At 34.1% G+C, this 16917-nt stretch overlaps 1 protein-coding gene across 1 annotated transcript in view; it reads left to right on the top strand.

The window, feature by feature from the left end:
• The window catches only part of LOC140063018 (proprotein convertase subtilisin/kexin type 5-like), a 30168-nt gene extending 13586 nt beyond the window's left edge, over positions 1 to 16582 (top strand). Inside the window, exons 15-31 of the mRNA XM_072109445.1 lie at positions 2496 to 2811; positions 3059 to 3168; positions 3613 to 3709; positions 3924 to 4060; positions 4561 to 4797; positions 5066 to 5416; positions 5848 to 6078; positions 6157 to 6387; positions 8291 to 8486; positions 8971 to 9074; positions 9496 to 9732; positions 10416 to 10643; positions 11152 to 11365; positions 11662 to 11882; positions 12458 to 12552; positions 12929 to 13130; positions 13570 to 16582. Of these exons, the coding sequence (XP_071965546.1) occupies positions 2496 to 2811; positions 3059 to 3168; positions 3613 to 3709; positions 3924 to 4060; positions 4561 to 4797; positions 5066 to 5416; positions 5848 to 6078; positions 6157 to 6387; positions 8291 to 8486; positions 8971 to 9074; positions 9496 to 9732; positions 10416 to 10643; positions 11152 to 11365; positions 11662 to 11882; positions 12458 to 12552; positions 12929 to 13130; positions 13570 to 13919 (3557 nt within the window). The 3' untranslated portion in view covers positions 13920 to 16582. The remainder of the gene's footprint in view (positions 1 to 2495; positions 2812 to 3058; positions 3169 to 3612; positions 3710 to 3923; positions 4061 to 4560; positions 4798 to 5065; positions 5417 to 5847; positions 6079 to 6156; positions 6388 to 8290; positions 8487 to 8970; positions 9075 to 9495; positions 9733 to 10415; positions 10644 to 11151; positions 11366 to 11661; positions 11883 to 12457; positions 12553 to 12928; positions 13131 to 13569) is intronic.
• Positions 16583 to 16917: the final 335 nt, after the last annotated feature.

Genomic DNA, 16917 nt, shown 5'->3' with positions numbered 1-16917 from the left:
TAGTGATGTGCCCAAATATGGTAGTGATGTGCCCAAATGTGGTAGTGATGTGCCCAAATATTGTAGTGATGTGCCCAAATATGGTAGTGATGTGCCCAAATATGGTAGGGATATGCCCAAATATTGTAGTGATGTGCCCAAATATGGTAGTGATGTGCCCAAATATTGTAGTGATGTGCCCAAATATGGTAGTGATGTGCCCAAATGTGGTAGTGATGTGCCCAAATATTGTAGTGATGTGCCCAAATATGGTAGTGATGTGCCCAAATATGGTAGGGATATGCCCAAATATTGTAGTGATGTGCCCAAATATGGTAGTGATGTGCCCAAATATTGTAGTGATGTGCCCAAATATGGTAGTGATGTGCCCAAATATGGTAGGGATATGCCCAAATATTGTAGTGATGTGCCCAAATATGGTAGTGATGTGCCCAAATGTGGTAGTGATGTGCCCAAATATTGTAGTGATGTGCCCAAATATTGTAGTGATGTGCCCAAATATTGTAGTGATGTGCCCAAATATTGTAGTGATGTGCCCAAATATTGTAGTGATGTGCCCAAATATTGTAGTGATGTGCCCAAATGTTGTAGTGATGTGCCCAAATGTGGTAGTGATGTGCCCAAATATTGTAGTGATGTGCCCAAATATTGTAGTGATGTGCCCAAATATGGTAGTGATGTGCCCAAATGTGGTAGTGATGTGCCCAAATATTGTAGTGATGTGCCCAAATGTGGTAGTGATGTGCCCAAACATTGTAGTGATGTGCCCAAATGTGGTAGTGATGTGCCCAAATATGGCAGTGATGTGCCCAAATATTGTAGTGATGTGCCCAAATATTGTAGTGATGTGCCCAAATATTGTAGTGATGTGCCCAAATATTGTAGTGATGTGCCCAAATATTGTAGTGATGTGCCCAAATGTTGTAGTGATGTGCCCAAATGTGGTAGTGATGTGCCCAAATATTGTAGTGATGTGCCCAAATGTGGTAGTGATGTGCCCAAATATTGTAGTGATGTGCCCAAATATGGCAGTGATATGCCCAAATGTGGTAGTGATGTGCCCAAATATTGTAGTGATGTGCCCAAATATGGTAGTGATGTGCCCAAATATTGTAGTGATGTGCCCAAATATGGTAGTGATGTGCCCAAATGTTGTAGTGATGTGCCCAAATATTGTAGTGATGTGCCCAAATATTGTAGTGATATGCCCAAATGTGGTAGTGATGTGCCCAAATATTGTAGTGATGTGCCCAAATATTGTAGTGATGTGCCCAAATATTGTAGTGATGTGCCCAAATATTGTAGTGATGTGCCCAAATATTGTAGTGATGTGCCCAAATATTGTAGTGATGTGCCCAAATATTGTAGTGATGTGCCCAAATGTTGTAGTGATGTGCCCAAATGTTGTAGTGATGTGCCCAAATGTGGTAGTGATGTGCCCAAATATTGTAGTGATGTGCCCAAATATTGTAGTGATGTGCCCAAATATTGTAGTGATGTGCCCAAATATGGTAGTGATGTGCCCAAATGTGGTAGTGATGTGCCCAAATATTGTAGTGATGTGCCCAAATATTGTAGTGATGTGCCCAAATATTGTAGTGATGTGCCCAAATGTGGTAGTGATGTGCCCAAATATTGTAGTGATGTGCCCAAATGTGGTAGTGATGTGCCCAAATATTGTAGTGATGTGCCCAAATATTGTAGTGATGTGCCCAAATGTGGTAGTGATGTGCCCAAATATTGTAGTGATGTGCCCAAATGTGGTAGTGATGTGCCCAAATGTGGTAGTGATGTGCCCAAATATTGTAGTGATGTGCCCAAATATTGTAGTGATGTGCCCAAATATTGTAGTGATGTGCCCAAATATTGTAGTGATGTGCCCAAATATTGTAGTGATGTGCCCAAATATTGTAGTGATGTGCCCAAATATTGTAGTGATGTGCCCAAACATTGTAGTGATGTGCCCAAATGTGGTAGTGATGTGCCCAAAAGTGGTAGTAATATGACATCATCATGTCCATATATGGGCACATCACATTTTTATTGTCACATAAAGTTTGATAGTTTAGACAGAGCTTACTCAAGCATGCACAGCTGCTTCTTAAAATTTCAAGGAGACATTTTGTACGAATAAATTTGCTTAGTAAACAGGTATTAAATGTCTTTTAAATTTTGAATAATGTGCTAGATTAAATGTTAGGGCTAGGACAGTAAAACATTAAATCTAGTTATATAGCAGCACTGTTTTGTATATAATGATAATAGATAGATTTATATAGTGCAAATAAACAATGTCTCTATGCGCTGACAATAAAGAGAAAGAGTGGAAAACAAAAGGAAGAGAACAAAAAGACAAAAACACCAAGCTAGCATCCAAACCGGAGTACACCATATTCATATTCCGCTAACTGGGGATCAGTGTGTAAGTTAGCACCAGTTAAGTCTTGATCTTTTCAGGGATCCAATATATAATAAATTTTTCTATTATTATATAGATGATAAAGGGATATGCAGGTTCTGTGAAGCATCTTGCTATACTTGTTCCAACTACAAAGACTTCTGCACTGCATGCCCTCTTGGAAGATATCTAAACTCGCAAAGTAGATGTGTTGAGGAGTGCGACAATAATGAGTACATCTCGGATGATGGAATGTGCCGTGTTTGTGAAGATCCATGCGCTACGTGCAATGGGCCCCACAACAAACATTGTACCACGTGCAACGCTGGCTTTACAATTAAGAATGGAACTTGTGTTCAACGCACTAAATGCTCAAATAAGCTTTTTATCAATGACAATGATGAGTGTATAAGGTTTGTATAAAATGTTTAAAAAGTACCATTTTTGCGATTTATAAGAATAAACATTCCTATTTAATTAACCATTTTATAGTTTATTTATGAACGCCCTATTGATCTGATGGTTACGAGTTTGATAGTCACACAAGAGACTCTTTTCCGTGTTCTCAAATGTACCATATATAAAGTAACAATTAATGTCAGAGTAGGGCAAAGTGTCTGACCAATCATTCATCTAATTAAACGTTTGTTATAATCTCAGTTGTCACCCAACATGCTCTGAATGTGATGGACCAGAGGACCATGACTGTACCATGTGTTCAGAGCCGTACATCTTGGTTGATAAACATTGCCTAGCTTCATGCGGCGATAGTAAGTGTACCTAAGTTAGTAAATTCTTGTACAGTTAATTTGATTGGACGATATCTGATCACATGATCATATTTTATATTTGAACCACCATCCACAATTTTTAGATATCCGTTTGCATGAATAGAATTTTCTTTATGTACCGTCATGTTATTGTAACTAGTAATTTAGCATTTACCAGTGTACAGTTTTATTAATATTAAAGTGATAAACGATTCAACAGTTTCCAAGAATTGTAAAACACTAATTTATGTGAAATGTTTTTATGCCTATTTGATGAACCATGCGATTTTGTCTTGCTGACATTTATAATCTTTATTCTATGCTGAAAATATATTTTTTTTAAATATCTGAATGACATCAATAATAAAGTAAGCAACCAGAATACATGGTACTATACACCAACCCTTGTATATTTATTTTAATAACATGTTTTTTTCTTCCTAGGGCAATATGTAAATGAGGAAGGTAACTGTGCAAATTGTGCTTATAAATGCAAAACTTGTGTTAATAGTACGGCCTGCATGGAGTGTGTTGATGGCTGGTAAGAAAACTGGTTTTCTTTTCCAAAAGTAAAGTTAGATTTTGACAAAAACACAAGTGACAGTAGGCTTCCAATTTGATCTTTGTTTTAAGTACATAAAGTTGAGAAATAGTAATTTTCAATCACGCTACATTGAGAATAAATCGGCCCAATATAGGTCATCTTGATTGAGGCGACTGTATTGTTACGATATCCATTGTTATAATTATGGCAGGGTTTTGACTGAAAACGGTTGTCAAGAAGGGTGCCCACATGGAATGTATGAGATGGACCGTGCATGCTACAGTTGCCATTCAACATGTAAGGAATGTACTGGAGGGGATCCACACGATTGCATCCAATGCAACCAAGGTAACCGATAATGCTGAAATTGATATGCAATCAAACAGTATAAGTTGAAAATATGTGAGAGTTAAAAAAACAAAGAGAGAAATATTCGCACCTGCTTGCTTGAAAATTATATGGAGTGGTTTGAAACAAGCTATTGTGATTGTTTTATATAAATATACTGTGTGATCTCTTCAGTCAAAGACTGGTCAAAAACAGTTATGATCATAGTGGCTTTGAGTGACAGTGGCTGTGTGTGTACTAGTACACCAGGGTAACCCTTACTTGTCTCGAAAGATGTACTAGATGTGTACACTGGACCTACTGTTTACATCCGAGGAGACTCGTTCTAACACCAGAATCATGGAGTGAGTGAGCCTCGAACCCTTGCCGATGTTATGGACTACGTAATTACGGTTCCACTGTCTTGACCGCTTGGTCAATCACTACTCGTCACTTTTATTATTTTCATCTTTTTTGTTTCATTCCTTCTTATCTTAAAAAGAAATACAATTTTTTTCTAGTTGCAAAGCGTTTTCTTTACAAGCACAAATGTATATTATCCTGCCCATCTGGATATTTCGAGGACACACAATATCCACTTTATCCCCAGTGTTCTAAGTGTGATGAGACATGTAGCAGTTGCGATGGGCCTAGCGTTACGGACTGTACCAAATGTATGGATGGTTTAAAGTATGATTCAAATTCAAATAGATGTACTGAAGATTCATTTGAATGTCCAGACAACTGTATATGTACAGGTACACATAATACTTCAATCTCCACTTTTAAGATGTATTTTCCTCCAAAAACATAAAAAATGAAGATTACATAAAAGCAAACTTTGAATAGTCAATTCTGTGGTTTTAATAAAGTTATTCATTTTTGTAGAAAAAAATAAACCAAAATAAGGATTTCACTAAAATAAAAAAAAATAAACAGTTTACTTTACTTGATTTAGCTTTCTACTTATTGTATCTGCATTGAAATTAAATTTTAATTTTCAATAATTATTTTTCCATATTCTAGATTTTCAGTGTGATACATGCAAAGCTGGTTTCTATTATTACAACCGTAAATGCGTAAAAGAATGCCCGGAGAAATTCACTAAATTAGATGAAATCAAAATTTGTGGAGCATGTCATCCGTCATGCCAGACTTGTTCAGGGATAAGCCATCACGAATGCACTACCTGTATCCCATCCTATTACCTAACACCAGAGAGTACATGTTCACCAGATTGTATTTGGTATGATAGAACATACCCAAATCGAGAAAACAACCAATGGGAATGCTCCCCATGTTATGATAGATGTGCTAAGTGTACTGGACCTCAGGCTGATGATTGCCTTATGTGTGCAGATGGAAGATTCCTTTTTGGTAAAGATATTTTTAACTAAATTTTAGATGCTACATATAGTGATATTATAGCGAGCGAGTGGCCAAGCGGTCAAGACAGTGGAAACGTAATTACGTATTTATAACATCAGCAAGGGTTCAAGGCTAACTCGCTCCATGGTTCTGGTGGTAGTCTTCTCGGAAAAAGATTATGAACTGTATGTCCGGTGTACACATCTAGTTCATGTGGACTTTAAAGAACCTAGTACATCTTTCGAGAGGATTAGGTTACCCTGGTGTACTAGTACATCACAGGAAGACTTTTGCATCATTAATGGATGTGGATTAGGTTACCCTGGTGTACTAGTACATCACAGGAAGACTTTTGCATCATTAATGGATGTGTTAAATAAATGTAATTTAAAGAAGTATCAATCATAATTTAACAGTTGTTGTAATTTTTTTTTGCTCAGCTGAAGCGGATGGAAACGGAGTATTAAAGCATCTATGTGTTGAGAAAAACGAATGTGGTAGTGAATCGTTTGCGGATGAACAAACCAACGAGTGTGTTCCTTGTTATCCAACGTGTAGTGGTTGCAATGGACCCGATGCCACTGATTGTGAAAAGTGTAAAAAGAATTTCTCAAAAGACGAGAATGGTGTGTGTCAGTCAAGTTGCGGTGCTGGACAGTATTTCAATACGGGTGAGTATTCGGATTGCATCATGGGTAGCGTCCCCTTATTTCTATGCTATTCATTTAATGTCTAACTGTACTTTGTAGATTCTATTTGTAAAGACTGTGAGCCATCCTGTGAAAGTTGTTCTGGGCCGACATCAGCCGATTGCCTTGCCTGTAGCTACTCCACTTTCTTGATGCCTAATGGTAAATGTGTGAGTCATTGCAATGACACATATTACCCTGATTTTCAAGACAACGTGTGCAAACCTTGTTTCCCGACTTGTCTGACTTGTGCCAGTTATGAATCGTCAGAGTGTCTCACTTGCAAAGAAGGTAATAGAATATTTAAACTTTATGAGGGAATGAACCTGTATAGTTTAGATATAATGGGTAGTAGCAATTGGCTGTTCTAATATAAAAAAATTTTCCCCAGTATTTGTAAAGGTTCAGGGCTCGATATTTCGCTACTCCAGCATACAATGTTTAGTTTAAAAAACACTTCTAGTCAACTTACTATATGCACAGGTGCCTAGCTTAGGGCGCCAAAATTGGGACCTTGCCCAAAAAGATACAAGGTAGACACAATTTGCAAATGAATGGGCTTGTGAAACATTGAGTGGATTAGTAAAACTTACCATGAACTAGCCCAGTGGTCTAGTTAAGTTAAAATTTCAAACGTCAAGCCCTGAGATTTTCATACAGTCACCTCAAATTATAAATGGGTTAGGGTTATGGAAAATAAAGTACTGTATAAAGTTGGCTAACATACTAACTAAGCATTGATAAGGAGAGGTCATTTTATAATGTATATCGTTCTATTCTGTAGTACAAATCACCCATGACATGCAGTAAACAAATACTTAGTCTTGGATGTGTTTTACAAATCACCCATGACATGCAGTACACAAATACTTAGTCTTGGATGTGTTTTACAAATCACCCATGACATGCAGTAAACAAATACTTAGTCTTGGATGTGTTTTACAAATCACCCATGACATGCAGTAAACAAATACTTAGTCTTGGATGTGTTGTACAAATCACCCATGACATGCAGTAAACAAATACTCACGCCCGTATTCTTAAACCGGACTTTAGTCGTAGTTCGAAGTTCGACTTGGAAAAGTCGTAGTTCGAACTATTACTTCAAATTCGATTCAAAAACGAAGTAGTCGAAGTTTGCAGTTCGACTTAATGAAGTCGAGCTTTTAGTCGAGTTGCACACGTCTGGGTAACAAAGGCTATACATTGGCCAATGACAAGAGAGTATTTGAGGAGCAGACGAAATTTTGCGCATTGATATCACTTTCCATTTCTTACAACACTTTTTACGCATCAGGACTATATACATGAAAAATAATTTTAATCGTTAATTATTAGAACAATATCAGTATTAATTTAACAGTGAAGTATATTTGATTAACAACAAATAAAATCTTAAAAATATATTTAGGAACCATGGCGGTACGGTAACTTTTATATTTTCTAGGACCCCAACAAAGTATGATCGCCACGAACCACGCACTTCATAGCGTGACAAGAAAGCGCTAGGCCCCCTAAACATTCCATCGCGTGGTGAATTGCCGCATCTCCCATTGTCGCTATGGCGTGACGTAGCTCAAGTCGGACTTGCGCGAAGAAAATAATGTAATTTGTATACAGTTGTAAATAAAGATGATTTTCATTATTATAATTTATACCAATGTATATTTAATTAAGCTAATATAAATATAGATATTTCATTCTTCAATATCTGGCCAATATAACAACTCAATGACTGTTACGTTTTTTATAAACATCGTTTAAAAACCATTTAGTCGACCATTTAGTCTGCCCCCTCCAGGACTAAAAAAATCGATCAAAATCCGTCTCGATTTAGTCGAGGTTGGCCTGATTTAGTCGGTGATTTAGTTGAAGTTCGGTTTATGAATTAAAATGACGTCATTTTTTTAGTTTTAGCTCGAACTACGACTAAAGTCCGGTTTAAGAATACGGGCGTTAGTCTTGGATGTGTTTTACAAATCACCCATGACATGCAGTAAACAAATACTTAGTCTTGGATGTGTTGTACAAATCACCCATGACATGCAGTAAACAAATACTTAGTCTTGGATGTGTTTTACAAATCACCCATGACATGCAGTAAACAAATACTTAGTCTTGGATGTGTTTTACAAATCACCCATGACATGCAGTAAACAAATACTTAGTCTTGGATGTGTTTTATTTTTTCTAGGTTTTTACTTGCACATGGGACGGTACTGCTATTCACAGTGCCCTGTGGGATACTATGAATATGACAATAGTGAGGAACTTAACTGTAGACAGTGCTCAATAGAATGCCTTGATTGCATGGGGGAATACCTCAACTGTACGAGGTGTGATTCTGGGAAATTTCTACACAAAGGTCGCTGCCTTGGAGACTGCCCTATGTAAGTGTAAACATGTGTTTATATAAAACCCATTCGGAAATAATCTTTATTTTACCTGTAAGGCCAAAATTAATGATCAGTTATAATAGATTAAACGATTATTTAAACAAAGCTAAAGCCAAATTAAATTTGACAGGCTTTTTTTTAAAATAACACTGACATTCTAAGTAATGTTGCACACTAAACTTATTAAAAAAATAATGAAGTTATTACAACTATAATATTTTATAAATTATGTTAATATATTGTAAGTATACAGTCACAATACCTGATACCCTTAAGCTGGCCTAATATGTGTCTGGTTTTCCAGAATTTCTAGAATTCTCATTGTGTTTTTAATGGTAATTTAAGAACTTTTAGATCTCACGAAAAGTCTGGTTTTAAGAGATTTTCCAATTTTCAGGAAGCCCGATATTGAGAGAGTCAACTGTATATCAAATATTATTATCTTAAAATATTTCTTTATTTATTTTAAACTGTAAAGTGGTTATGATGGTAAATCAGGACACTGTGTTGTAAGCCAAGCGCAGCAAGATAAGTACATCTGTCCTCCATTTTGTGATGAGTGTACTGGTGGTTATTGCACAAGTAAGTTGTAACGTTATGTAGTGTGGTTCCCACTAAAACGCAACGCAGCGATGTATCGATGCAACGTGCAGTATTGCGTAATCACAAGTGGGAAACCAACAACAAGTCCACGGCATATTAATGTTGATGCGCAACAAGCAGGTTTAATTTCATGCAGGCGAGACAAACACAATTATTGGAAGGGCATTTTGTTACGCTACGTGGGGTACATTACGTTTTGTCGCTAGTGGGAACCAAGTTTAAAGCATTTATTTTAACCATTTGTTATAAGTACGCACTGTTGTAATAAATGGTAATCCAGAAAAGACATCCATATAATGTATTCTGCATAAAGAATAAATTTGGATTTGAACCCCAAATCCTGAGATTAGTAGACAATCATTATAACCACTAATTGATGATTTTACTTTTGTTTTTTTAGAATGTAATGAGGGATATACAATATACTTTGGAGGCTGCATGAATTTCACAGTTGATTGTAGAGAAAACCAGTTTTTTGATGGCGTTGCTTGTCAAGATTGCGATGCGTCATGTAGAACCTGTTTAGGTGCCAGAGATTTTGATTGTCTCTTGTGCCAAAATGAGTTTCTACTTGAAAATGGAAAGTGTGTGTCAGAATGTTCAGATGGAACATATAAAGATAATGATAAATGCGGAGGTAAGGCAAACGTACAGTTTTATTTCTAGTAATGTTAAACATCATCTTTATTTTTTTTTTTTCATTTCATTTATTTTGTCTCGGATAAAAAAAATAAAAAAAACAATAGAGAGAGACAGGATTCCCAAAAGCAACTAAATCAAACTATCAAGTTGGTCTCCAAAGTAAAACATAATCATAATCATAATCATAATCATAATCATAATCATCCAACAGAAAGAAATACAAAATTACAACAATAGAAACAACGAGAAAGATTAAAAAGTACAAATATTAATAGACATTTTATTATAATTATTATTATTATTATTATTATTATTATTATTATTGCCATCTTCATCTCATGTGAGATATTGTAGCATAATAAGAGATTATTAGGAGGCCTAGGTTACGTTTTAAGAGTTAGATACAACTAATTTTTATGGCTGATTTGTTTTATTATGTAATTCTGTGACTGATATATGTATATCCTTTGTTACAATTCTCTGCACCTGATGATAGGCTATGTCTGAAACAAGTCGTGTTAATAAATTTGAAGCAGTTTTAACTTGTTTGATTTTAATTTTTGCAATAGATAGTATTCAACTTTCTCTTTCTACATTTGTTATTAAAGATAACAGTCTTTTTGAAAATAATACTTGTATTTATTTTATTTAAAACAACAATCTCAACAATCTTTTCAGAATGTCACTCTACTTGTAAAACCTGCAAAGGACCATCTCAAAATAGCTGCGATAGTTGCGCCAGCGGCATGTACTTGGGCTTTTATGATTCATGTGAAAATGAGTGTCCACCAGGATTCTACTTCAACAAAGACAAGGACTGTGTTGACTGTCACGAAAACTGTAAAACATGCTATGGAGATGGCGAAAACAACTGTTTAGGATGCCCAAGAGAAACGTATCTTCTTGGTAAGTTAAACAAAAAACATTTTCATATTGAATTCCCCCAGAATGGGTAATTTTCTTACCCCAGAGTGGGTAATGCCCATACCCAAGAGTGGGTAATTCCCCTACCCCAGAGTTGGTAATGCCCCTATCCCAGAGTGGGTAATTCCCCTACCCCAGAGTGGGTAATTCCCCTACCCCACTCTGGGTGGTTTTCAAATGTACAAATTTGTGTGCATAGTTAAACCAACTATTCTAAAGCTCTGTCTACACTATCAAACTAGTTTGACAAATAAAGTGTGATGTGCCCAAATATGGTAGTGATGTGCTTAAATATTGTAGTGATATGACATCATCATGTCCATATATGGATCCATCATAGTAGTTAGTGTAGACAGCTTTAAATAAATATACCCAGTTAACCAGAGTGTGCACTAAAACAGTAAATAAGTTTGATATATGGTAATATAAAACTAACTCAGACAAAGGGTGAGGCAAGCCATTATCATTCATACCCAATTTTTATATATAGTTGACACCTGCGTGACAACATGTCCAGTTGAAAGAGGATACTTCCACTACCTTGCCACTGAAGATGATAGCCAGTATGTAAGCAGTACTAATGAGTGTCGTACATGCAGTGTCAGCTGTTTAACCTGCTTTGGTCCTGAAAATAATGATTGCACCACATGTAAAAATAACTTGTTTCTCAAAGGCAATAAATGTGTCGTCAACTGTGGAACTTAGTAAGCCTACCTGTTATTTATAATTATGTTGCTACTGTCAATAAATAACGAGTTATAGTCAACTTTTAATGACTTTTTTTGACATTTTTATCTATCATGGACAGGATAGTTTTGCATTTTGTCTATAATTTTTTATTTCCTTTTAAACTTTCATGATCCATGTTGATTTTGCTCTTCCTCTTGATCTTTTTACATTTCTGTTAAGCCATTCTTCAAGATCCTCTTTGGGAGAGTCGTATGTGTAATCTAATAATATGTAATTTAATATTTATAATATATATAATTATTTTGTTCAGTTTTTATGAAGATATCCAATCAAAGATGTGCAAACCTTGCAATGCAGGGTGTGAGAGCTGTAACGGACCATCTGCCGACAACTGTGTGACGTGTAAGGATAATAAATACTTAGTTGAAGGACGATGCTTAGAAGATAAGCCTGAACATCACTACTGTCTGAGAACACCATACGGAAATGAATGCTGGCATTGCCATTCTTCATGCTTGAATTGTACTGAAGGTAACGCATCATTTAAAGATTATTCTACCTCAGTTACTGCAGCAACTACTGTACGTTTTTTGCCTATTGATTGTTGTGTTCACTGTCACTATCAGAAAATATGGTGTACACTTAAAAATGGAAACGCAAAGAGATCTAAACAATACACCGGGGACACTTCCATCTACCAGGAATCCACATAATTTTAGAATTCAGCAAAGTAGCCCTTTTCGTAATTGAAATCTCATTACCCAAAATATCTTTTTTATGTTATACAACACACTTAATGTTTGTATACTTTTGAATATGCATGTAATAGTGTTTTGTATAAACATGCCCTTTGATTGCCACAAAGAAAGCTTACTAAATAGTTGCATAAACATAGCAAACAAAATATTGTTAATTCAGTTAAAAAATTGCAGTAGAATAATTTTATAGTTTTTATTTCAATAAAGATTATTAATATTTATAATATGAAAGATTGTGAGTTTGTGAATCGTAAGACAATTTTGGTTTAGGGATAATTTTTGGATTTTTTCCAAAGATTTGGTATTTTTCCATTAATCATATGTTAACTGTTGATTTTCTTCTTTCAGGTGGAGGTGTTTTTGATTGTGATGGGTGCCATCCAGGACACATACTTGATAATGGTGTTTGCTATCCAAAATGCATATCAATGACATACTTTAATGTAATTAGTAATATTTAATTTATTATTTATGGACACAATGATGTCATATCACTACCATATTTGGGCATATCACCTCCATATTTAGGCACATCACACTTTTTTTTGTCAAAGTAGTTTGATAGTGTAGACAGAGCTTTACAACAAAATTGTTTTTACACTATCAAACTAGTTTGACAACAAAATGCGATGTGCCCAAATATGGTACTAGTGATATGACAACATCATATCCATACATGGACATATCATTTTTTGGTCACATAAAGTTTGATAGTGTAGACAGAGCTTAATAACATGGAATTTTAACTGAATTTACTGTGTTACTTTTGTAGTTGGTCAATGAATAGTTTTTAATATTTTATATCTTTTACTTGTTCAGGCAATCAATCCAACAAATAGTTCTTGTAACGATTGTAAAGAGCCTTGTGCTGAGTGTTACGGATCTGAACCAAATCAATGTATAACATGTGCAAAGGGAAAGAACATACACCACATAGACCAGGATCACCACTACTGTGTACCTTGCTGTGAAGAAGGCAAACCAACCGAAATAGGAAAATGCTGTGAATGCAATAAAAAAGGTATTGATTATTATTTGATAATTGATTGATCAACTTTATATTAGAAAATATACCAAATTCTTTTTTTTTTTTTATATATTTTTTTTTTAATTTCATACAAATCCAACTGCTAGCACAGACTTGCCAATTAGGGAGTGGAAAGAGTCATGAGTTACAACCCTGGCACTAGGTGAGGATTGAACCCTCGACCTTACAACTTCCCAATGTAAATATCAGGGCCGTAGCCACCAGTATGGTAAAAAGCCTTTGATAACCCTGTGGCTTGAACAGAGATAGTTCCCTTTCCTTGCAGAAAAAACCGGACCGGTTTATTTCTCTTTATTTCTCACTTAATATTCTGGTGGCTTTGAAGTTTTCAATTTGAAATTATCTTGCATGTTAACTGTGATGATGATGATTTTTGTGATACACATTAAATAACAATGTTACCTGCTTTCAGATCACTGCAGACCAGGTCCACCATCCGAGGATTTATCCAAAAATGAACCAGACAATAATAATAACAATAGAAAATCAACTACCAGTGGTCATGTGACTGTTATCATCCTATCCTGTTTATGTGTCATCGTAGTTTTCTTCGCCATTTTCGGCGTCTTACAAGCACGTAGTAACCGCACGCTTTGTTTCTCTACTTACGATCGTATACCTACGTATTATAACGGTTCTAACGTTCATGTTGTGCTATCAAAAGAGCCAGGAATGCCAAACAGACACGAGTACATGTCGCCTGAAGAAGAGGACACGGACGAATACCCAAGTGATGATGATGAAAATGAAGAAATATACTGATATTGAATATTTTTGCATTTAAAAAATCATTTTAAAAAAACAGAAATTTGTACCTTTATATTCACAAAACAAAAATATGAAGAAATATGCGCATACTGTATATGACAGAGCATAGAGATATTATACTATTTCTATGGACAGAGTATAAGCTTATTCTCAAGTATAATCCCACCCCCTTATTCAAGCTAAATTCAGATACAAGAATTTCCAGTCCATTGTTTATAAAATCCATGTGTAGTCCCACCCTCTAATTTTCAGCAAAGTTAATTGCTAGGTATATAATTTATTTGAGAATTTATTTAAAATTGTCACATCCATTGTGTTGTGTATGTCATAGATGCTGTAAGAACCGTAAACTCCCAACCTTGAAGAAGATTACTAATTTTAATTTTTAAATTTTATATTTTGGTATTTACTCAGTTAATAGCAGAAATTGCATCAGCTTAGAAATTAGAACATATTAACTTTAGATGTTTTCATTACACAGAATGGTTTTATCTTTATAGATTATGTACATGATTTTGGCATAAACAAGGTATTGTGTTTAACTGGTGGCGTATTGCTATAGATTAAGAGAGATTTTATACTTGGATAATAATCATTTTATTAAGCAATAATACAATAATAATGATACATTTTGTACCTTATATTGAAATCCTGTTATTTTGTACCAGATATTTTGTGTATTTAGTAGGTAAGAGATTAGCTTACGTTTATACAGTTAAGAGTCTTCCAAAGTATCCATCAAGTTCAACATCATAATCATATTTATTACCTTGATAATTATTATGCAACAATATAATATCACATTCACAGTGAAGCTATAGGTTTAAGCCTATAGTGCCAAAGAAAAAAAAAGTAGCAAATAAGTATATACTGTTAAAGAATAGAATTGTCCAATCCGTCCGCATTTCTAAATTTGATGGGAATGCGTCAAAGTATGTAACAATATCTAAATTCAATTTTAACCAAGCTAGCTTTATTTCTACCACTTATTATTACATTCCTAGTACTGAATATACATGAAATAAAATTTGTATAGCAAAACTTGATTTAAAAAGTGCGCACACATTTTGAATGCAAGAAAAATGAAAAAAATGAAATTAAATTAATGCCTTTCTTTTCTGAAGTTTAAATATATTTTTCACTGTTTTTTTCTATATATAAACAAACAAATATAATAGCAAAAATGGGATGGTATATCTAGAAAAGAATTGTTTATTTTAATATGGTAAAATACAGACAGTAATGTATATATATATATATTACCTAGTGCCCATAGTATGGTATTTAGAATAAGTCATGTGACATGTCTAAATAAGGGTAATACTTTATCATAATGACTAAATTTGGGTTGGTCATTATTTTTATACATACCTTAAATAAAATGAACCTTGATACTCAATTTAAATAATTTAATATTAATAATTCCAGATATTTATAAAAATGCCTATCATCATTTAATTTAAATCTTTGTGAGGTTTTTTTTTTTTCAAGAAAAAGTGATTGTTAATTTTTTAAATGTATAATTTTTTAATAAGAGTACCTTGTTTGTAAAAATGTTTTTTTAGTTTAGGTTGAAAAATAAAGCAATAATAAATGTGTACAACGAGCCTTAATATAGATAGAGCCTATAGTCCAAATCAGGCACTACACTCTTGGGCTGACCCCAAAAACTCCTGACATATTTATTGATATCATAGGACAACATTTGTGATGTTAAGAGAGTTTGGGAGATTTGAATATACCATTTTTGTATGTACTTAACAAAAACGTGTAGTGTTACATTTTGTACTTGATTGAACAGAACGTAGATATTTTTTAGATATTTTCAGTTTGTTATACTATAAAATGTAAATTTAATGCTTTTTTTTAATTAAAATAAATCGAACAGTAGACCTTTCTCAGTAATGATCTGGCGGCAATAAAGGGGTTTGGGATTTATAAGTAAGAATTGATACTGTACTGCCTGGATTGTTATTATGTAAGCATAGCATGGGCACATTGTTAGACATATGGTGTATTATAAGCATTAAAACTAGGTTCATCTGGTATACAAGATTACAAGTTTTGTATTTATAGCAATTCTAAATTATGTACGATTTACAAGATTTTTAATATTTAGAAAGTTAATTCTTACCGCTTTTATTAAATTTTCTGGGCTACCACGGTTTGTTAACTACCACAAGCTGATAATGCATAAAAAGCTCAAACTTTACATTGGTTTTACCATAGATTTTGTTCATGGTTTTTGTTGTCTCTATTTGTGAAGGCCACTAAAGATGTGTTTCCAATTGGACACAACAGAAGAACGTTTGATTTGACTAATCACAATGCTATTGATCATCAAACTGTAGCTTGTGATTGGTAAACTTACTTGCATTGTGCCTAAGTCGTTGCAAGTAGAAACTAACATAATACTTTAGTTTGCTGTATATTGTATATGTAGTATGATGTGCCAATTACCTCCAAGTGCCTTTTTATACCTTGCAAACAATAGTCTACCGTATTAATATGTTTTCATTATATGTACTTGCATCAGGCTAATGCTTTTCTCAATGTTTTTATATTATAAATTGTATTTTGCAATTATTGTTTTCTAAAAGAAAAATCTATATAATTTCTGTATTTTGAATAAAATGTTGATTTTTATAATTATTAAACAGTCTCAAAAAGTGTATGTGTTAGCTAATACGTACAATTTTTCCAGGGATTATTTTTTAAATAGCTATATATCGATTAAAATTCAATAATTATGCAATAATATTGCCATTTATGTGTATTATTGTGTTATCATCATCGTGTAGAGCCATAGTAACGTCGAAAAATAAAAGGGGGATATATTGCTATTTTTTTGAAAAAATCCCTGTACTATAGTAATAGTACAGAGATTTTGTTGAAAATTCTATTCCCAACTAATTTTTATATTCTTCAGAAGTAACAAACTACCAATGACGATAATTGTTTATTATATATACAGTATATTCATTAACAAACT

This window comes from Antedon mediterranea, chromosome 11 (genome assembly GCF_964355755.1).
Source record: "Antedon mediterranea chromosome 11, ecAntMedi1.1, whole genome shotgun sequence".
Lineage (NCBI taxonomy): Eukaryota > Metazoa > Echinodermata > Crinoidea > Comatulida > Antedonidae > Antedon > Antedon mediterranea.
The sequence above is the reverse complement of the archived record's forward strand: the minus strand, read 5'-3'. Positions and strand labels throughout refer to the sequence as shown.